Raw genomic sequence first — 23,182 nt, 5'->3', positions numbered from 1 at the left:
GGAAATGGGGCCAGAATTGGTCAATGGTATCTTCAGTTATGGCTTTAGTGGCTTTTTCTGTTTCATAAAATGAAAACTTGGTTTTTTCATTTTATAAAGCATTGGTAGTAAACTAATAAGTCTGTTTTCTACAACAAACATAGAGGGAAAGGACTTTTTGTTTGTTTATTGCCTAAGATAAGTGACTGAAACAGGACTTAGGAATCACTGGCTGTGCCCATTGAAACCCACCCGGAGTTTCATCTGACTAGCTGTGTTTGGCTAGGCAGATGAATACTGCCCAGGATGGCTAAGCTGGAACCAAGCATCATGAGAAGGGAAAACCCAAACCCAACACAGCTGGTGGAATAACACCCTTCTGAAAACCACTGTTGCAAATACGAATATCAAAACTAGTCACTGTTACCATGACCCTGACTGCAGTAACTATGTGCAGGACAAACAAGGGGAGGGAGAAAGAGCCCTGGAAGAGAAAAACTTTGAATATCCCATTAGAATTGAGTCTATTTCTTACATTTTCTTATCACCAGCTGTCTTCTTACCTCATGCAGATACTTTCAATACTTCTGCATGATGAAGCCAAGACCACCCAATAAGATCAACACCATTGTTCATAAGACAAAATACACAAACTGACTTTGTATAATTCAGTGCACTAATGAGCAGTCCCTGTTAAATCTCACTGTGGTACTGCCTGGCAGCAGAGTCTTATTTCACAGCTCCATAAACAAATTTACAGGGCAGCAAGTTAACTCAAACCACCCATTTCCACATCAGGAGGAGCACAAACACCACTGCCCTCCAGCTACAGAGGTGATAAAACCTGAAGCTGGGGTACCTTGAATCATGAGCACCACAGCCCCCTGTATCACACTTTTCATCACACTCATATTTTCACGTACTCCTGTTTTGTTGTAGAGGCATCCTCAAGATAACCTGCAGTTAGAACGCGTCCCTTTGAAATATGGCAGAAAGAAAATAAGCTATGCAGCAGTATCAGCAAGTTTATCTTCTGTCCCTGTGTTTGTGAGATCTTTAGTGCTGCAAGTATAGTTGCTGCCTCCACATTATTCTTTTCATTATGATGTGGATTGTACACAGTAGGAATCTATCAACAAGGTCTAGCTGGAAGACAAGATTTCTAAGGCCCCACCTTAGAAGACGGGGCTTCTCATGATCCCCAGTGAAAGGAAGCAGTGCAAGTTTTTCCACAGCGCTCCATCAGCATGCCTGAAACCTCAGTTCAGAGAATACTCGTGTGCTCAGTGTGACTATTGTTACCTGAACTCTGCTAAAACCAGTGCTAGGACAGGACCATGGCTTTTGGCACAAGATGTGGGTGCCCTAGATTTTAATCAGTGAAAGCCACATCACTGTCAGTGTGGTCCATTGCCATTTGAAAATTTCAGGGGTTTTGAAAACACACTAGTCCAGAGCTCCCTCTTCTTCTCATACATCTGCTTTTATCTGTTACCAAGGGGGCTGAAAGGATGTGTGATGTGGCTTTGGTTGTAACAGCTTGAGATAGGGATGTTTCAAGCAACCTGGACACTACATCCTGATAGGTAACATCCTCTACGTGGGTTCAAGATAACCTGAACAAACAGCCATGTGCCATTTATTCATTTAAAGGGAAATGGTTAATAAAATACTCCTGAGTAGTATATTTTAATGACAGCAGTGATTAAGAGTAATTAAAGTAACATTTTCTTTCATTTACTGATGTCACTGTTTTAATTATTGCTTATCTTAATTTTCTAAATGGCTGCAGACAGGTTTGATATTTTATTGAAACAAAGGTTTTGTGAGTGTGTGTTAAGATGGCAAAGTTTCTTGCTTTTAACAAACATAGACAAGAATGAACCCTGTGAAACGCCATTGCTTATACACTGAATCGAATCGGTGCCTTTTGAAGTAACTAAGATCTGTTCTATTTTTCATTAAAATAAGGGCTTTTTTTGCTCATCTTTCTGTGGTTTCCTCTTTGTCATGACAAGGATGTGGATCTTGGTACAGCTTTTAGACTCAATGACTTTTTGTGAAATTAGTGGCTAACTTTCAATGCACGTTTCACAGCTGATTTCAACAGCTTTGAAGCAACCTGTGCCACTTTGAACTGAATTACAGCTAAATGTACCATACTTGCAATCTTCTAGGTATTAATTATTAAATATTATTAGTCAATCCAAAAAGAGCTTCATTAGATGATTGTGGGGTTATGCACATACTAGGATGGAGGTGTCTGAACCATCTGCTAGATTGTTAATGAGATGAGGATACATTTTGGAAACTAGTATATCATAATTAAAAGATGTAACAGACATATTAAAATAACTTGCTGTAATTTATCTGACTGTGGTGAACTGACCTATTCAGACTTTGAAAGAGTCCTCTGAGTTTACCTTTATTTTTCTTTGGCAAGTATCCAATAAAATTATCATCAAAATCTGATGGCTTGCTTTGTTTTCATTCTGTATTCTAAATATTTCTTCCTGATGCTAGATTGAGTTGCCCAGAAGGAAGGTTACTTTTACAGCTTGCTAGATGGCAGGCAGTTCTGTAGTCAGAAGATAAAACAAAGACTGAGCAGGAGCTGCAGAGGCAATCCATGCTCCAAAGATATCACTGCACTTTCAGAAAACAACAGCTGTTGACAATAGATGATGCCACCCTCTGTACTCAGAACCAGAAGTATGTTGTTTTTTTTTTAAAAAAAAAAACAGATTCCCAAATTGAACATACAGTGCAATAGATGTACAGCCAAAAGAAGTACAAAACACCAGCCACTACTGCCCAAGGTCAGATTGAAGGTAAGGGCTAAAGCTAACTTCCACCTGCATCCCTGTGTGATGTGTGAATACGAGTTGTCAGCCCCCTCTATTGGACAGAAAACCATCAGCCGTATGTCAGCCCTGTATGCTCTACATCAACACCATACATCCATCACATGTCAGTGCCGTACGTCGTGTCTCTGCATGGCCCAGTCAGCCTTGGGGGCTGCTCTGTGCCCAAATCCGACTGTGTGAGGAGCAGGCGACAAGCAAGTCAGGCTTCTCAGCAAATAATCCTTAAGAAATATCGCTTACCTGAAAAACCTCAGTAAAAGCAAGGATAGATGCAAATGTCTGACAGAGAAGTCCAACCCAGCAGAGACCAAGCTGCAAAGCACACGTGTAGATAGGAGTCCAGCCCTGGCCAAGGGCTGAAGGATTCTCGGGTCAGGACTCCTTTAATCCACTCAGAAATTTCCAGTAAAGATAAAACCAGATAGTATAGGAAAGCTGGTCTAGTACTAGAAGCCAGTATTTGGAAACTGGGAGGTGGTGGGCAGGGGGACACCTCACAGGCACCTAGAGATTAGTGCTGAGGCCTGACAGGTTAAAAGAGAAAAGCCTAGATGTCCCTTACGGAAGGAAAGTAGAATTGCAAATGCTGTGCTAGAAACAACTGGAATCTACAGTAAACTCTGCCAGGGGCTGCTGAATATGGGCTCCTCTCAGTCTAGTAAGAATGCGTTCTTAGCTTAATTTTGTCAGGCCTTGTGGGTGTCTCTTACTGTGAAACCATAACACACCGGGGGCTGCTCTGTGGCTTTCCCACTCTCAGCTCAGTTCTGAGACCCAGCCTGGCAGCGCCTTCAGCAGGGAGTGACACTGGCCGTCACCTCCCTTAGCCAACACTCATCCTTTTCCTTTAGGACTTTCGCCTACCGCCGGCTGCAGAACCAGCCACCCTTCCACTGCGTGCTTCCACAGGGGCTGCCCCAGCACAGAACTGCGGGCACGCTGCGCCCTGCTGCGAAACCCCTGCCGCCCCTCACCCAGGGGGGTGCACGGGCAGGCGCTGTCTCAAGACACAGGGGTTTCAGCACCAGCGATGACTTCCCTCCTGTTGTATGTGGAAAGGATAAAGACTCTGCTGCTTCAGGGTAAACAGAAATTGAGTCACGGTCACTGCTTAGCTCACTGCTCCTGCACCCCCCTGGGGATAGGCCAAGGCCAGGCTGGGACATCAGCCTGGGGGCAGGCCTGGCTCAGCCGGGCCCATGGTGGCAGGGCCAGGCTGAGGGCAGCTGGGGACTGGCCCTGCTGGGGCACTGCTGGGGCAGGGGCCAAGCCAGCCAGATGCTGACATGGGTCCTGGGCTGTGGGCAGGGGGGTGGGGGAGCCCCAGGGGCTGGGCAGGGGCAGGCAGGTCTGCTGGTGCCCTGGGGGCCAGGCAGTAATGCCCATCCACCTGCCACATCATCCCTCAGAGAAATGTACATGGAGTAAAGTTGTAACAAGAGATCACACGCAAAAAGCCCAGTGTCTGAACTGGACCTGACCTGCTGGGTTAGGGTTTCCACTCTCTGTCACTCATTACTGCCCACCAGTGACTGAGATACAGCCACTGTTCACATGAACAGAGTGAGTGAAATCTTTGCCTTTGAGAGGTTAAAAACCACTTAGCTGTAGCTAGGCTGCAGGGTGTAAAAAGTCTCCTGTGGGACGGGTAGAAGGATACCCTTGCTATTATTTACCTTGCAAAGGTAAAAGAGACTGATTTGTAACACCCGCTGAGACCCCCAGCTGAAAAGTGTTAACAGTGGTATATTATATTTCCCACTTTTATATCACTTCCCCCTTTTTCCTCATTTTTTTCCCAGTTTCTGTATTCCAGAGTCAATTCTTACTGTCATCTTCTAAGATCTTCCTTCCCATGACCTTCAGTGAGAACTGAATGAAGCCCCCATACACCACATCATTTATCGCACCATGGCTAACCACCAACCCAACTTCGCAGTGTCCATTTGCTCCTTTACCTGCACAGCTGTTATGAGACTGGGCTTTGCTCTGCCCAGTGCAGTGACACAGCTGCTGGTCAATAATCAAGGCCAGTATGTTGATGTGTTGGAGTTATTTATCCATGCCTGTGTGATGTCCCAAAGTTTACAGTATTTGGTACATAGTAATGCAGTAACCAAAGAAGCAGAGAAGCACTGCAGATGTTCCCTTCCAAACTGTTGGCAAAAACAGATCGATATCTGACAGAAGTATAATTACTCCCATTACGATCAGTATTTATACATTTTTCAACAGACTATTCACTGAAAGGGTGAGATCATGAACTAAGCTGTGAGAAGAGAGGATTTTGTTGATTTTAACACTAAAAAAATATGGCAAAAATAATCTAGAAAATAATATTTTTATCCCACTCATAATGGAAGATTAATTGGAAAAATGTTCATTTTTTAATACTTTATGAAAATTAATTTAGTTAAGTAAATATTTAGTAATGGAGAATGTAAGTACTTGGTTTTGAGTAATATCATAGCAAAATATCTGAACATTTAAAGGCTTTTGTTTTGTTTCTTCTCATTCAGCAGACATATCATTCATTATCAGTCTGAAATTTAATTTTTCTCTAAGTACAGATTCAAAAATTTTGCCTCATCCCAGGCACAACAAATAAGGTGAGCAGTACTTTCCCTTCACACTAAGAAGTTGGGTGAAGTCCAATACAAATTCTATTACTGAAGAGGCAGTTTCCTACGAAAGATTAGTAAATATGTTATCTGTCCAAAGGGGAACATTTTAACTGTTCTCATAAAACTGTGGCGGTGCAAAGCTGTAAAGCTGGGAGATACTTTTTAAAGGTGGAGCACTTTATTAAAACTATCTTGCCTGCCTCATGGATCTCTGTGAAGGGAAACTATTTTTGTTATCCAGTCAACATATTTTTCAGTCAGTCGTGTATAAACTCCAGGCATGTTTCTTCTTCCACATCGTCCTCCAAAAGAAACAATCCCACTGTATTGACCGGCACAGATTAACGGCCCACCTGAATCTCCCTAGAACACAAAATAGAAGTAACTATCAATGTGTGTTCGTTGTTCTCCAGAGGAGCATACAGTACCACCTGCAGTGCATAAGCATCTCTGGTAACGTGGCTTCTAACCTGTTCCAACCTATGAAATGTATAAGCTGGCTTGCATCACTTCATGGTAGTTGGGTGAGGTATAAGGAGAGGTTGCTTTTCCAGCCCAGGGGAGCCTTTGATATAATTGCTGTAAATCAGCACAGTGCTATCATAATTCTATTTTAAAAGGTATCTTTCTGATGTTGGTATAAACTGATTCTCCTTCTTTAGCAACAGGCCCTTCTGGACTCATCACAGAAGACATCAAAAGCAAGATCCAAACAGCACTTTTGAGTGTAAAGTTATTTCTGTACTATTCAGATGTTGACATCTGGAAAGGATCAGATGATTCAGACCCTGGAAGTTCTTTTTCTCTGACAAGTACCTGTGGTGCCTAAGAAGAGCACCTTAGTTAAAGAAATGCCCCTGAAGTTAACTGAGAGAATCCTAGACTCAAATTCCCATACTCTTAATCTTGTGTACCTAAACTATGAAAAGTTTTAACACTTCTTTTTCACAGCAATGAAGTTTCTTACAAATGTGGTTAAAATCACTGTAAATCTGATCAGCATCATTAAGTGTCTGGTACTGCTTTGTTACTAGTGAACAGCATACCCTTGTTAAAAGCACATCCTCTTTGTAACTTTGCTTCTTACCTGGCAAGCATCTCTCTTGAAAATTTTGTTTTTCCCTGCAGCACACAACATGTTGCTGGTTATTTTTACATTATTTCTATAGCTGTGCTTACAGCTTTTTCTATCAACAATTGCAATACTTGTTTCCTGAAGATATTTTGATGGCTTTCCTGAAGATGTGCGTCCCCAGCCGGCCACCTTGCACCTTGTGCCAGGTTTGATGTCTTCACAAGAGTCAGGCAGAGGCAAAAGTTGCACATATTTATTCAGCTGTGCAGTATCATTCAGCTGGAAAACAAAAAGAAAAATAAAGGCTTCCTTATGCAGAAAGGAAGGAAAGTGTAATCTAGTTTCAACTGGCAATTATTCTCATTTTACCAATACTTTCCTTATAAAGCACATTTCAATATTTAGGAACTGATCCTGAGCAAATTGTCCCTTTGCAAATCCAAAAGAATCTCCCTCATGTCTGTATAGCAATTCTCTATCCACAGCAGTACTCATGAGTTCAAGCCCAGCTTTCCATTGATTACAGTAGGAAATTAAAAACCTGCACAGGAGTTGGGCTGTTGGATCTATGTCCTATTGGAGAACCAAATTTGCCACTAAACCTCTATGTTGAAATCAGACTCTGTTGCTTGACTGATATCCAGAAAAATCTCAAAGCATGGTACAATGTACCCAGTAACAAAGATGAAAGCAAAAGCTATAACTAATTAGACATGGCAGCAGCAACATAACTGGAGAAAAATGAGATCTTGAACTCTTCAGATTGCCAAGTTTTTGCTCTGAAAGATTCAAAAGGGCCTAAATGATCCAAACTGTTTTGTTGACCTTTACCTGATAGATTCATCCTTCAGCAGAGGCCAGTTTAAGCCTGTAAATTAAAACACAGCCAAACACTAACATACTCTCAATGTCCCTGGTAAGGGCTCACAGCTACTGAACAGACATTTTCTGTTTTACACATGATCAGCACACCATGATTCATTTTACAGGTGGTTATACACGTTGCTGAATGGTTATCAGTTAAATGATTCTGGCTTTATACATTTTTTAACAGGCATTCTTAAAAAATCACAAGTTTATCCTAAAAATTCTTACGCTTTATTATCACCTGTGCTGGTGGGAACTTCCCAAGATGGCAAGTTAATCCCAAGTCACTTAGTACTCCATTACAGCAGAACCACAGAGATGGGAGATGAGCCCTGGTGCCAACACTATCCATGCTCCTTATCAAATTCAGGCAAAGGATTTTATGATATCCATGTCATTCTGCAACACAGTTGTAACTTTCAGCTCTATAAATATTACTTCTTAGCAATCCGTTTGGGTATTGTGACCACAAATAACATGTGCCTCTGGTAAGTTGGTGGTGGCCACAGAAGCCAGTGAAATGAATCTGTGTGCCTTGACAATGAGGCAGATGGAGAATACTCGCTAACATCTGGGGAAAGGAGCTTCTCTCACTTGGGCAGTGGTAAGTCACTGGAGGCACGTATGTCTGTAAATGCTCCAGCTAGTTCCAGAAAGGGACATTGCTAGTTTCCTCCCTGTCACTGTCATATCAAACTGGTGATACCATCTAAATATTAGAAATAGGGTTCAAGTAAGTCATCGCTTCCTTTTCCAGATAATTCCACCAATTATTTCAGAAGTGTGGCAATATACATAATATAATGTACTTAGTCAATTATTTTAAATATACATATTGGTCCTTTACATAAAATTGTTTCTTATTACAGACATAACATTAAAGCATAGCCTGAATAAAGACCCATCCAAGATCGCGTAGGCATTGTACTGAAGTCATGATGTTTCTAAATGTACAGGCAAGATAATGTGCAAACCTTGCCTTTCTCAGGGACTTTGGATTGGCACTGCAACTGCTGGTACCATGAAGGCAGTCCTCCAGCACCATTTGACCATCCACAGGTTTCCTGCATAAAGATTGCCCTCTGCCTATTCAAAACACCCATGGCTGCCTCCATGTCAATCTCAGTGCTGGATTAATGGAGTTCTCAGTGCAAGGACACATGAGGCATGAGCCAGCTCGAGCAGGAGCTGGTATGCAGGAAATTCTCACAACCTTGCCCTACTTGGGCCTCCAGGATCATGACGTTGGGATGTTAGTGAGGGCATCTTTCCATGCTTCATTCTGCAGTGTCCTGAACCTTCCTTATTATGTGACCATTCTGTGCTCCTAGAGCTGAATTCATTTATGTCCTGTGTTATCCATACTTTTACTTTATGTTGTTACCCCAAATAATTATCAGTAAGTTTGATTCCCATTTTTGCTTAGTCCAGCACAAGGTATCCCTTTGGGATAGAGGTATAACCCAGACTCCATTGCATGTATGACTTCAGCACTGTCTTTGAAAAATTACTGAAGAATGTGTTTGGGGGTTTTGGAGTGTTTGCTGCAGTAAGTGGGTTAAAGGGAGTTCCAGAGCACAGAATGGGCTTGAAATGTGATCCCTGCTCACAGTGCCAGTGATCTTGTAACCTTATCTAGATTAGTACAACCAAAAGCAGGATGTTCTCTGATATTGTTAAGCTATCTAAACAATGCACTCTTTGACATCAAAGAACAGCCAAAATGGTCATCAGCACCATTCCTTTTATAATGATACAACAGTAATTAACACAATACCTTGAGAAGCATTATATCATTTTCCTTGGAAGACCCATCATACTGAGGATTAGGAAAGTAGTCCATAACCTCAAATATCTGCTGATCTTTTTCAGCAATGGATGGCCGATGGGCTCCAAGAACAACTCTAGCTTCTGATTTGCTTAATCTGCAATTTAAAGAAAGTACAGGGAGAGAACGTCATTACTGGAACTAGGCAACTTCTCTCAAGAAAATCAAAAGACACATAACATAATACAGTTTTATTTTACAACCACATGATTAAAACATAGGGAGGGATATTGTTCATTTTGATGTTTTGACATGACCTTGTATTTTCCTCTACAAAGTAACATTTCTTTTTGTAAATCTAGTTTGGTAAAATAATGGTGTGATAGCTGACCTTTGAAGATTTCCAGAGTTTAAAATTAGTTTAATTTAAAAGCCTACTGACTTTTTAAAGACAGTCCCTTGCAAAAGGGCTGCTGCTACTGATGCCTTTCATTGATCTTTTAATGGTCTCCTTTGGACTCACGACATAATCCTGCAAAGGACTAAACATGCCGGACTCATAGCATGTAGGTTGTCTTGCTGACGTCACTGGGATGTCAAAACACACATTGACACTCAGTACTCATTCCAAGCATTATGCATACATGTAAGTGCTCCACTGAAGTGGACATCTTTAATATTGATAAGAGTTTTGTCTTTAACTTCACTAAATACAGGATTCAGCCTATTAGGGAAGAAGGACGGGTGTTGCCTAACTTAAGACAACCCTATAGTGAATATTAAAAAGGGAGACTGCCAAAACCCAAAGAGAGTTTTAAGTCCAGTTCCTGCTAATAAACAGTAAGAGCTAAGCAACTCATGAATCTCCCTCTCCCCCAAGCACTCTAAGTATCATCAGAAATGTATTCATTAGAGGTTGTCTTTCATCATTTTGCCCTACTAAATTTAACACAGCCCAGTAAGATGACATTGCCAGAAGACACACTGCTGGTTTCCTGTGCTTCATCTTCAGAACACAATCTCACTACACACAGGACAACTTATTCGAGCTGAAACAAACAAGAAAAAAGTTATTTTCTTTATTCCAGCTGCATGTCTTACTGAAAGATAAAATTAATTTATTTGTATGTGAATGTTTGCTTGTGAAAACAGCTACAAAGGCAGTGCTGGATCCTAAAAAGTTCTGGGTTTATCTACAAAGCACACTTACACAGTCAGAATTATACAAGACTCACCGAACTCCATCCTGGGACTATTTCATGTATAATCCCCAACAGAGGTGCAACTGCTGGACTTGCACAAAGCCCAGGCAATCAGCTACTAGGTATACAGAGATGCTTGGGAGGAAAAGGAAAAAAAAAAAAAAAAACCAAAAAAACAACTGCCACCTCATCCAGGTCTGTGATAGGTTTCTGGCAGGCCACACAGAAATTCATGTTGCTGGGTTCATGCTATCTTGTATAAGACAAAAATTGATTATCACATAATATCCATTAGTTAGGAAGGCTTACATGCACTGTAATTGGATCTGATAAGAGCAGTCTAGACATAGCGTAGAGGTGAGAGGGTTTTGCATGGGCATCATCATACAAGTCAGGAGAAGACCAGACAGATGTTGTTTCAGATTGCCCCAGTGACAAAGACTTTAAGTCAGCCCAAACTAATGTGCTTGTTAGAAAACCAAACCAGTGACAAGAAGACACTCTCCACAGGACCAGAGACAACTAGTGCCCTTTCCACTGAATAGCTTCCAAATCTGAATTTTTATAACCATAACAGACTGGATGTCTCCGGCCCATTGACTGAAGAGTGAGAGACCCCAACTCCCATCAAAAACTCCCTTAATTCCAAAGAGGAATGCTTGGCTTTTGTTTTGTAATTGTCCAAAAAACACATGCCAGGTGTGAATATGTCTACCCTTACAAAAATGCAAACAAATTTGATTCAGCTGAACAAGTGTGACAGTCAAATTATTCATTTAGAAAGAAGGAGCTGTGTCCTCTATTTCAGACTAACTGATGGAAGAAGGCTGGCTGAGCTGCCCACGCTGTGTTTGAGGAGGTCAAGTTTGCCCGCGTTTATTGTAATTGGTTTGCTTTTAGTTCCTCAAAATATGGGGAGGGGGGCAGGGGAATGGAGAACTAAAACACAATTTTGAGAATATTTTAGCAAAACCAGGGCATTTTACTTCCCAACATGAACAGCAGGTGTCCTCCTTACCCTGAGCCAGCTGTTCAACATCTGTGCCAGTCTTGGGGTATTGCACCTGGGGAAGGGGTTCTTGTGCTCACATCTGACTTGTCAAAAGGACAAAGCTCCTTGTTACAGTCATGACTGACATTCAGGTTTTGTGAGCCCAAGTCACGTAAATGGCAGGAATAGTGTTTCCACCTAATCCAGCTTCATCTCTCAGGCTGTTTTGAGGCTTAATCCCAGGCACACAGGTAAGATAAATTTAAAGGTCTTTGAAATATACCCTCATCTCTAAAACATTGCTGTTTCAGATGCATAAATAATGAATTTGGTCTTTTGTCAATGCAGTCTTTATGCTGTAACACTGGCAGGATATGACTAATTAAGGTAATGGCACACAATGCAGATCAGTAGTTTACAAAACAACTTAAAACAGAATGACAAGTTCATAGATCAGTTTAGTGAGAGAACTGCAGCTTTTCACAATCCTTTAAAAATCAGTATCTACCTTTCTTTCCTTACAGGCTTGCACACCATGCCCCACCTCAATGAAGAGTCAAAATTGCCCCAGTATAAGATACTTACTCACAGTGCGCAGCTGTCAAAACCCATTGCTTTTCCACAAGAGCTCCTCCACACACAGTTAAATCCTTTCTCTGGATAGCAGCCATGTAAGGCCACGAATGAGGACGCACAACATGTCCTCCGATAATGTCCATGCAGCCATCTGAAATGCAACAGAAGTGCAATTATGTTATGTGTTATCCATAAAAATTGGGAATTTGGATATTTTTATCCTTAGATGAATATTTACATCTCAAGGGTAGGATAACAGCAATTAGAGAGAACAGGAGAACTGACAGGTGGCTTGTCATAGCTGCTGCTATTTACTTAGGAAAGCAGGGTAAGTTATGATACAGTCCTTTCTATTTAAATGCTCCCTACAGGAAATAGTGGTTGAAAGGTTTTATGACTAGTTCCCTCCCTTGAAATTTCCATTTACATCATTAATATTGTATCATTTAACTGAAGTTTCATCTCGTTAGGTTCTTTCTTCAAGTTTCTTGAATCCCTAACACGTGTCAATATTAATAATGATCTAAGTCTTACAAGAACTTCAGTAGCCCTTCATCACAGGTACTATATTACAAAACAAGAACATGAGAAAATTCCTGAGCATTACATGCAATCAACATGTAATAAAACCTAAGTGTCTCCAGAATTCAACGTTCTTTTGACTTTGAAGGTAAAAAAATAAATAAATGTGAGAAGAGGGAAATTTGCCATCATCAAGCTTGTGACTACGTGTGAGAACAAATACAAAGGCCACCTGAAAAAACTTCACAGAACACCAGTGTGAGGGAAAACTCAGAGCATGAGAAGTACAAAAGTCATTGCCAAACTGTGGACCAAGTACACCACCAGCCAGCAGAATCATACTGCCCAGGTAATATTTTCAGTTGAAAGACTTGAAAAGATTCATACCTTAATTTTATGAGAGCCACTGAGAATTGGCAGACATCTGTTGTCTGATAAGCTTAGGAATGCCTGGCACAAAAGACAAGCTACACACATGGAAGGCAGAAGGCAGAGCAATTTGTATTTTCTTAGCAATAATTTTTGAGGGTGCAGGATTCAGATGCAGAAAACCCTAGAGTGTGTATGTGTCAAATGCAAACAAAGTATCTAATCAGTGGTCACAAGAAAAAGACAAAAAGACACAGTGGTGGGAAAGACATTTCTGTACTGCAAACCTCTGTGCCTGCAGCTTTATTTTGCATGCCTTGCTGGTAAACCACTACAAAAAAACAGCGTGCTCTTCTGTGAAGAAATTTGAAAACCTGCTATCATCTGAAGTACCTTTAGAAAAAATCAGAAATGTAATGCCCAATATAGCTAATTCTCATTTTTATTCAAGAGTTAGGAGAATGGCAGCTCTCCAGATTGCTGAATGAGATTACAGCATAGAAATGCTTATTTCTGTGGCACAGAATCTTACTAGTTATAACCCAGTTTGAAAACACACACACAATGCAATGCAATGTAACACATTCCATATTTCAGAAGACTCTTCCCACAGCTCTTTTAAAAGAAAACCTGTGACTTGTAGAATTCAGCAGCTCATAAAACAGTCAGCTCTAGTTACCCTAGAATCACTCTCCATCCTCCAACCAATACTGGGATTATTCACCCACTGGAGGTCACCTCTGCAAAGAGGGTCCTAAAGGCATGTTGAGTACTTTAGGGCTTTGCCCTCCCACTGGGTGGCTAGCTCAGAAAGCAGCATAAGAGACAAAATCGGCAACAGATCCATGTTCTGACCAGACAGAAGGCTTATGTTTCCAGAGCATTATATCTAATGCTGGATTCTTCCTGCCAAGTACATTAAACTTCATAGAAGTAACACCAATTTGCTACAAGGCTTTGAGGACTCTCTGAGTTAACTACATCTACCTGTATTTCTGTGTTTCAGCGTTTTCCTCTGATATCACACAGTAAATAGATGGAAAGAGAGAAGCTGAGCAAATAGTCAAAGCAGGAAAGACAACAGATAAACATCATGAGACACTGGTAGCAACGAAGAAAGTAAAATAGGTATCCCCAGCATATGTCCTGTCCCTCCTCCAGCAAGTCGCTGGGAGTGTGTCCCCCAGCCACTGAGGGATGTGTCCAGACAAACACACTGGAGTGGGGTTGGGGATGGAATAGTCCAGGGAGGAGACAGAAAGCACCCCAGCTCTGCCTCGCTGTGCTCCGAGCGGCTGTCTGCTCTGCACCACTCTCCTGCCCTCCCTTCCCCAGCTCTGTGGCTGAACTAAGACACTGTCTGAACCAGGGCACCCAGTGCCTCTGGAACATTTAGAGCTGTAGCTGTAGCTTAGATTGGTCTCCTAAAATCACACCTGATGTTCACCTTTAGCACCACAGAAAGCAGCATGAAGTGAAAAGGAACACAGTCACTGCAGAAGCAAAATGATCAGAATTACTAAGTATGAGGTAAAGGACAGAAGCACTCGACACAGTACTGAACAGAGTTGAAAGTGATCCACTGATCCATGGGCTTAATGCCCATAGTGAATTTCCTCAAAGGCAAAGGCTAGAAATAGAACCTGGGTAGGCTCGCTGTTCTGTTACTCAGGCAGTGGTTTCTGCTGAGAGAGTGGCTATGCCTCCTGGGCACTGCAGGGAGAAAGGATAGAGCATTTTGTTTACACATCAGTCCTCTTGAAGACCAATTGCTTGTGCAGCAAAGCTAATAAAAGAATTTGACAATGCACTCAAATAGAGAAGGAAGTTTTGCTTTGAGGTTTCCCTTTACATACAAAAGGTCAATAAAATCTAAACTTGACCATAAATTAAGTTATTGCCATAACCAAAGGAGTCCAGCCAACTTGCTGCACACCCTAAAATTTCATGTCAAATTTTCAGCCTCACCTACATAAGTTACAAGATGAAGAGGACACTGACAAAAGTATTTGGGTAGAAAACTAAAGGCTGATTATGTCTATATCAATCTGATCTTTAATACCCACACAACCAATCTTAGCCCAGAATAAGCTTGCACAGAAAGCAATTGGTTATCATCAAACAGTAGTTTAGACTGTATATTCCTAACTGTAATTATCAATGTAAATGGGATGTCTCTGGATTAGAGGGAATTTTTTAAAAGGCAGGGGTATGCTAATACCTATGGAGTTACAGAAAAATATCTTTAGAAGTAGGATTTAGAAATAAATAGGAGTGCATTCAGATATTGAAAGAAAATGTAAACAGGCTATAGAATTGGTTTTAGATGGTGGCCATAGATCTATCTTAGTTGCCTCGAAAACATCTAGGAACATTTGCTCATCTTTTATTCTGTATCTCCCAAATAGTTTTTTCTTGAAAGCAGCTCACGTAAACATAGGATGATACAAACCAAACCTCTTTTCACTAGACATGGCACCACATACAGGAATATATAAGGATGAATCACTGCAGTACTATGAGTTTAAGCAGGTCTCAGTGTACAGGATTTTTGCCCACAGGTGCTCATCCTGATCATGTCTCTACATAATCCAGAGAGGAAATGGCTTCAATATGGTAAGATTGCTAATTAAAATGTCATAAAATCTTTGTCTTTGGCAACTATTTATAAGTGACAAATGAAAGAGCAGTACCTGTGATACCTGGTGATATTGTGTTTGGGAGAACAGTGGAAAAAAAGAATGCCAGTGCTACAAACTGCTGATAGCTACAGGGGCTGTGCAGGTATGAGGAGAAAAATGAAAGAAAATTAAAAGCTTGGTGTGGTTTTGCAGTGCACAAAGCTGTCACCATGTCATATAGGTGACTGTTTGATGAGACACATCAGTGACAAAGAACTCTGCAATCTCTAAAAACAGCCCCACATCTGCCCTCTTCAGAGAAACCACCACCAATTACCTTCTGGCCCAGAAGGGAGGGAACAGCAGATTTGGGCCAGCTATCAGTCCGAGGCCTTCTACAGATAAAACTTACATCAGGTTGTGCCAAATGAGCTCAAAGATGTGACACAGCCAGAACACAGAAGTTTTCTGCAGGCTGACCGTAGCGGAGCCCAAGCCTTCAAGAAACCTTTCAGGCTGTGTGGTAGTGACACTTCACTGAATGTACCTAGTTACTTAATAAAATATTTGATATTCCATATTATCTAATATTGATGGAAGTTATTTCTATTATTTGGGGTTATATCTGAAAGTGAGGAAACATGCCTTTACAAGGCTCTATTAAGATTTATTCAGTTCTCAGGACTCAATCCAGTCACCTAAAACTAGGCAATTTAGAGACATTTGCGACACCCTGGGTGCAGGGCTGGCAAATCTGACATAGCACCTACAGAAGACCCCTGGATTCCTGTACCAGGAGGCAGACCTAAGACACCTTAAGACACTTTAAATGGCGTTATACCCTTAGCTCTAAGTCACTAAACCACACTCAGTGTTATATGGATGCTAATCCAGTGCAAAGCTGATGAGATAGGATCAGATGCTGAAAGGAGCAAACATCAGATTCCTTGGCCCTGAGGGGCTTCTGACTAGCACAGACAGCTCTCTAATGGGCAATGGGCTGGACTCATCTCAGCCCTGGAGGCCTGGGATGACTAGAATGAAACTATATGTCATGGGGACAACTGAATAAAGCATAAATTTATGTGAGCTGAGTCCCACTGGACTGGGGGGCTTAGCGGTTTGGTGGGTTTCACCCCAGTACTCATATATTCGCTCTCTGCAAATGCTATAGTGAAAACATGAAAGGGTGCAGACCCCATCTTCACACCACAAATGACTCAATTTCTCACTAACATCTCTGCAGTAAACTGCATTGTTGAGGAGGTTTTTCACTTTTGCCACAGTTACGAATGTCAACTATCCTTAAGAGGAAAAACAAAACCCACATCCTTTTTATTTAGGTATATATATTACACAGTGAATAAGTAGAAACAGAAATCATGGCAGCTTTCCTCACTTTGACTGCCTCTGCTGCTGTAATTCTCCTGGTAATTCGTGGAGGTACGTGCCCAATTTGATCCTTTTGAAGGTAAATGCTGATGTATAAAGTTCTAGTTAAGCCAACATATATTAATGTAAAGGAAGCAGTTACAATTATTATTTGAGGTATTATTAGCTCTTTTCCACTGTCTGCATGCGTTTGATCTTTCATACAAACAAAATAATTTCTGAATGGGTAGTACTAATTAAATTACTTTAGTAATTAAAGTACTAAAGAGGACAAGCTATTTGGAGGAGTTCTGAGGAGTTAACATAATGATTATCTGACCTTTCTCTCCAGCAGCATACACATACATTAGTCTCTTGATTTTATGTTTTTCTGAAAAGCAGGTTCATGTAATATGACACCCCATACAGCCCAGTTTCCAGGTATCTGCCTAAGTCACATATTTTACAACACTTATCATGTGGCAGATCTGAGGTTGCTAGTCACGACGAAAGCTAAGAAATCAACCACAGCAGCAAACTTCAAGAAAAGAAATCTGTACAAGAGCAACAATACTTTGGTGTTTTTCTTGTCAAAACTCACCCTACTATCTAATTTTGGTGCCAATGAAACATACAGAATAGTAATGCTGTCTACCCTGAAGACAGCATTGTGACATGTTGTACATACCGGTGTGTCTGTAACAGTTTGTAATTACATTAACTGTTTTTTTCTGAGACTTTGAGTGTCTTACAGTATTTGATAGCCCAGTTGTGTCTATTGTGGCTTATTTTTATTTTTAGGTTTCTGTGTGGATATCATTGGAGGATATGAAATAGCACCACACTCGAGACCATTTATGGCCTTAATCGTTGGAAAATATGGAAAACCTATTTGTGGAGGAGCTTTGATCAAGGAAAATTGGGTGTTAACAGCTGCCCACTGTGATGTGTAAGTTCTTACTCCAATTCAGAGATTGTCCTTAGTGAGTACATGGTGTCTCTGCTCAAGAAGTAAAGTTAATATCCCTGGTGGTTTTGTGCATTTAGCATGACCATAATCATGTTCTGATTAGTATGTTTTATAATTTATATTGAGAAGTGTGCTTCAGTGAGTAAAAAATAATATAACTATGTATACTGATCTTCACTTTCCGAAGAGATATTTTACAAGCTTCCACCTGCATGCAAGCACAGAATAGAAGCACTGAAGTAGTGAATTTGGGGGAAAGGTTTATCCCCATTTTCTCAGTCAACTAGTGTATTAGGCCAGAGGACTAGCCAGCCTAAATAGCTGCTCAGAAAACAGAAATATATTCTTTCATTTTATTCCGCAAAAAATATGCAGTTCACCACAGAAAGAGACAGCATGCAGTTACACATGAGACTGCATTTAAGAGAAAATAAAATAAATAAATAACTTAATGAAGCTCAGTCAACAGTCAGACAGCTCTTAATAGCTGAAGGAAAGGAGCAGCCAGTTCCTAAGGGTTGTTTGCTGCTGTAAGATGCAAATGAGGGCCAACCTGCACATCTGCTCAAAAAATATTCTCCCATTCAGCTGTAACGTACATTATTATAACGTACATTATGTAACGTACAGCTAAACCCATGGCCTGACATAAAGGTCTGCTTGGACTGCTTGACCAAGGAGTGCTAGCCTCATGGTTTCTGTACCAGAGAGCCCCAGCAGGTACAACTCTGTCACCACTTCAGAATCTAGTAAGTATTATGATGTTGCAGAACAGTTAGAGAAAGGTAGCGAGTGACGTCCCCTATGAACTCTCAAAACAGTGTTGAAATGGTGTTAGGGAAAAGCAATGGTACAATACAGTCCAGTTGTGGTGATCTCTGAAATAATAATGCTGTGAGCTATTCTCCTAAATTTTCAGCAGAAATTGCAGAGGGCATAGTTAGTGAGACCACTATCCAGAGCAAAGCTGATGCATCAACCCCTCAATCAGTTTCCAAAGGGAAACAACAGGGGTATGTTCACAGTCAAGTACCCAAACCCTGTCTCCTGGAAAGCTGAAAACAGGATAGCATGGATTTTGATTCACTGCGTTAATTTTTTTAACTACTTGTAAAAACAGGGTAATTATATTTTTTTAAATTACTGTTTCTTTTCAGGCATGAGCAAAGAGACTCTGTAGCAGCTGAACATTATAGCATCATATTTAACAGCAAAGAATTATGGAGTTACAGCAAGTGAATACAACTAACCATGTTGTCTGTCTTCTCAGGAAAGGAGGCAAAGTTATTCTTGGAGCTCATTCACTGAAAGCAAAGGAAAAAGAAAGACAGATTTTTCAGATTGCAAAACAAATTCCCTACCCATGCTACAGTTCCAGTCATAAGGAAAATGACCTTATGCTGCTGCAGGTATAGACTTACACATCACTTGCAGAGTACGCATCTCCTATGATGTACCAGTTTCTTCCTTCTTGTGAGGGAGATGGGCTAAGGCAGTTTCTGGTGACTGTTTTTCTGGGGTGGTATGGTCTGGTCTGCTAATCGAGCAGACTGGGGAATTGGGTATGCACTGGCAACTAAGGCAATCAACCATTCCTGTAATGCATACAATGCTAGAAGTAGAAAAATTCTGGAGCTTGACCAAGATATTTTAATTTCTGGCTTTTCAGTGAAAGAATAAATATTGTCCACAGAAAGAAGCATATTTCACACATAGAAATGATTTGGTTAAAAACCCTAATGATCTCTCTAAAAACAGTTCTAATGAAAAATGTCTGACTTCTCTGATTCTCAGTTTTGCAGCTCCAGTGATTACTGTTATTTTGTCACTAATATCTGAGAGCCAGAGAAGTACAATAGGGTATTTCTTAAAGCTAATATTTCAGCAGAAGCTACATGGGTTTTCAGGAGACAAGGAATACTCATTTTGTTCATTCTTACATTGATGACATAAATCCTGTCACCAAGAATGGAGGAACCCAAAAACAGATTGCAGTAATCCCTCATTACTGTAATGGATAAGATCTGACAGTTAACATCCAGGGGCCCTTGCTAGACTCTGCCCCATAGTAACTATTTTCCATATCCTCTACAGCTTCAGAAAAGAGCAAGACTTAATAAAGCGGTGAAAGTCATTCCCCTGCCTACCTCAGGTGATGATCCCAAACCAGGAACAACTTGCACAGTTGCAGGATGGGGACAAACTCACAATCATCAGAAAAAGTTTTCTAATACCCTGAGGGAAGTCAACATCACTGTCATCAACAGGCAAATCTGCAACGACAACAATCATTATAAAAACAACCCTGTTATAACAGACAACATGATATGTGCAGGATCTAAGAATGGAGGAAAGGACTCATGTTTTGTAAGTATATTTACTGTCTGTATCCACATAGATTATATTAAAAAAAAAAATAAAGTACTAGCTTTTACACATTTGTAATTTCTGCATCTCTTCAGTTCAATGAAGAGTTTTATTAAAAATAAATGAAATTTCCAAAGCTTGTTCTTATAAATCCTAAAATCAAAACTTCTGATTGATAAATTCACCTTCACAGACTTTGGATATGGTGGTTTTATCCAGGCATATCAGATAGCCATTTTAATAGAAAAACCTCCACATAACTGCTTATAAGCCCATTCTCAAGCAGCTCACTTCAATGGAACAACTTCTCTGATGTCAGAGGGCTTTGAAACAGGTTTTGCTGATAAAAATCATGTTGACTGGGCCCCAAGTAAAATGCACAACTATGTAAGAACTACCACACCTTAGAAGATTTAAATATTGAATTAACAAAGTTACAAAAAAAGTACTGATTTCTAGAGACTTTCTGCTTTTCAAGAGGAAAGTTCTCAGCTTTTTCTTTTCATATTCAAAAAGACTAACTATTCGTTAGCACTGAGCTAGACTCATTCCCCATTACTCACACTGCAAAAGTCAGATTTAAGTCGTCTTTTTTTTTTTTCTAATGAAAAACTTAACTTCCAAGGAGGAAAAAAAAGAAACCCACAATAATGCTATCTACATTTTTATTTCCTCCATGTTACTGGTGCAAATTTTACTTAGAAGAAGCATTTTTTAGCTTTTGTAAACTTGAATAACAATTTTTTTCCCCCTTTTTCCAGGGGGATTCTGGCGGACCTTTAAGATGCGACAATGTGATGAGAGGCATCACTTCTTTTGGGAAGAAAGGCAAGTGTGGTAGTGTTGATGGCCCTGGTGTCTACACTCGGCTCACAAACCAGTACCTTCACTGGATAAGGAAAACCATACGCGGAGCCTAACAGATCGGAGTTTTGACCAAGTGATTTCCTACTTTGTATTTGTAACAGTAACTAGTTTTGAAATACGCTTTTTAAAACAGCTTCATTATACTGGTAAAAGAGGTATTCCCATGCTGAATTTTAGAGCCTGACATTCTTACAGATGAAAATACTTAAGTCTGTTTTCAGGACAGATGTGATTTTAACAGGGCCAGAACAGAGTGCTCTGCTACAACAGCATTTGTAGCTTATACTGTCAGCCATGGAGTCATTCAACAGGTATTTGTGACTCAGGCTTCCGACATTCTTGTGCTGCACATCCAGACTTAGCTCTGCATGGATGAGTATTTCTGACCAAGAATCTAATCTAGCTGTTCGTGTCCTCACTGTATGCTAAGTATATACTGCACTCCTCTGTATCTGGACTTCTGCAAATAAACCTGAAAGTTGTAAAGATGCTAGGTACAGCTCCAGACACCTGAAAAACTGCTTCTCTGCAGCAGAGATGCTGACTTTACAGGTGTAGGGGACTACTAAACTTCAGAAAATTTCCAGAAACTGGATTTGATTGTGGGAGATAAGAAATGTGCATTTCCTAACTGTCTTGTATTTTAAACCTCTAGATTTCACTCCTTTAAGCACTCTGCAGCTAATAAAGAAATGGCAATCAAAATCTACTGTTTCCAGTTGTCAATTTATGTGAAAAGCTCGCTCTGTTGCAATACAGATAGTCTGTACATAAAGTTCTGGACATGCAATATGTTTGCAGAATGCACCAAGATCAACAACACTATGTTAAAAGATCAGTTGAAAACCCATCCTCCAGAGAATACACAAAGTGTCATAGCTGAAGTAACAGTATTATAAAGTGCTGTTCAAAACATAAAACAATCTTAATTTTATGATACCACTACTGCTGTTTCAGATATGCAATGAAATTTTTAAGTGCTTCAATAACCACTTGTCAAACAGCAAACAGACCTATTGTGAAAAATGCTTTTGCCTATCTCTGTATTAACAGTGTTGGGCATTTTCAATGCCATGAACACCTTAAAAGGGCTTGGTTTCATTTTCTGTTGCTTTGGGTTTTTTTACTTGGAAGCAGGCATTGGCTAAGAGAATGCTGAGGACACTCAAAGGGTGGAGAAATCTTGTATTGATTTTCATTAAAAAATGATTGCTTGGTTCATCATGAGCAATTAAACATCCCTTATAAATATGAGAAAATAAAGAGAAAAACTTTTTTACACAACTACCTTCATCTGATCTTGGTGAGAAGAAACAGTAGCTTTGCCACAGAGGAATAATGAAGGGTGAGGAGGGAGAGGGCCTAAACTACAGGGACCTTTACTGAAAGTTTTGATGCTGAACATCTTTTACGTTTTCTGTCCATTACAAATGTTACACAGTCAGAACTTTCCACATTCCTTATTCTTACTCCTAAAATGCTTGTTCTGGACTCTTGGGTTGAACATACAAACAAGCACAGAAACAAAGACACAGAGGCACGCATAAACGCAGAAGCAAAGCAGGAGCAAAGAGAAGGATTCCAAGCCAAGTAAGATTGCATCAGTGGAACTGAGAGGAGAATTTGCCCCACTGACAGGTACTGACACCCAAAGTGGTGACTTTGATTCTGTCTTTAAACACACAGGAAGTAAGATTAGTCCAGACTTTTTCTACTCTGATAAACTACCAAGCCCTTGCTTAGGAAAGAACAGATTCTAAAAACCTTCAGAAAACAAAAATATCCTTATCAATCTAGTGAAAATCTGTAACAGACCTTCAAGACAATCGATCACCTAGGGCTGTTTCACTCTTCCCATACATTAGTCTTAATTAATTTCTTTCCTCTTTGCCCATTGTTTCTCTGTCTTTCCTTCATCCTCTTACAGCATTTTTTTCATCTTACTGCTTGCAATTTTGTTTGCTTCTTCCTCCTTCCTGAAAGTTACAGGCAGCATCCTTGTCAGTGGAAAATCACCTCAAAGCCAATTCAGTATTTCTCTATTTTTCAGACAGTAGTCCTGACCCCAAGTGTTGCAGAACCTTACAGACCAGGAAGAGGTTCTGATCAAGAAATTTACAGTGCATGAAGAAATGTGCAAGAAAAC

General features: G+C 40.4%; 2 protein-coding genes across 3 annotated transcripts; one reads left to right on the top strand and one right to left on the bottom strand.

The window, feature by feature from the left end:
- Positions 1-4,884: 4,884 nt before the first annotated feature.
- Positions 4,885-12,293, bottom strand: LOC130142571 (granzyme A-like). The gene is made up of 5 exons (XM_056324764.1): positions 12,188-12,293; positions 11,959-12,100; positions 9,190-9,337; positions 6,558-6,824; positions 4,885-5,833 (listed from the first exon to the last, which is right to left on the bottom strand). Exons 1-5 carry the CDS (start codon positions 12,246-12,248, stop codon positions 5,672-5,674), a joined length of 780 nt encoding a protein of 259 aa, XP_056180739.1. The 5' UTR covers positions 12,249-12,293; the 3' UTR covers positions 4,885-5,671.
- Positions 12,294-16,784: 4,491 nt separating this feature from the next.
- Positions 16,785-21,741, top strand: LOC130143081 (granzyme A-like). 2 transcript variants are annotated; one of them, XM_056325664.1, is made up of 5 exons: positions 16,785-16,904; positions 17,634-17,781; positions 19,073-19,211; positions 19,897-20,169; positions 20,931-21,741. In XM_056325664.1, exons 1-5 carry the CDS (start codon positions 16,844-16,846, stop codon positions 21,087-21,089), a joined length of 780 nt encoding a protein of 259 aa, XP_056181639.1. In that variant the 5' UTR covers positions 16,785-16,843; the 3' UTR covers positions 21,090-21,741. The 2 variants fall into 2 exon arrangements, with proteins under 2 accessions (XP_056181639.1, XP_056181640.1); XM_056325665.1 differs by having other exon boundaries at positions 16,856-16,932.
- Positions 21,742-23,182: the final 1,441 nt, after the last annotated feature.

Source organism: Falco biarmicus, chromosome Z (assembly GCF_023638135.1).
Source record: "Falco biarmicus isolate bFalBia1 chromosome Z, bFalBia1.pri, whole genome shotgun sequence".
Taxonomy (NCBI): Eukaryota; Metazoa; Chordata; class Aves; order Falconiformes; family Falconidae; genus Falco; species Falco biarmicus.
This window is presented reverse-complemented; position numbering and strand designations above follow the sequence as displayed.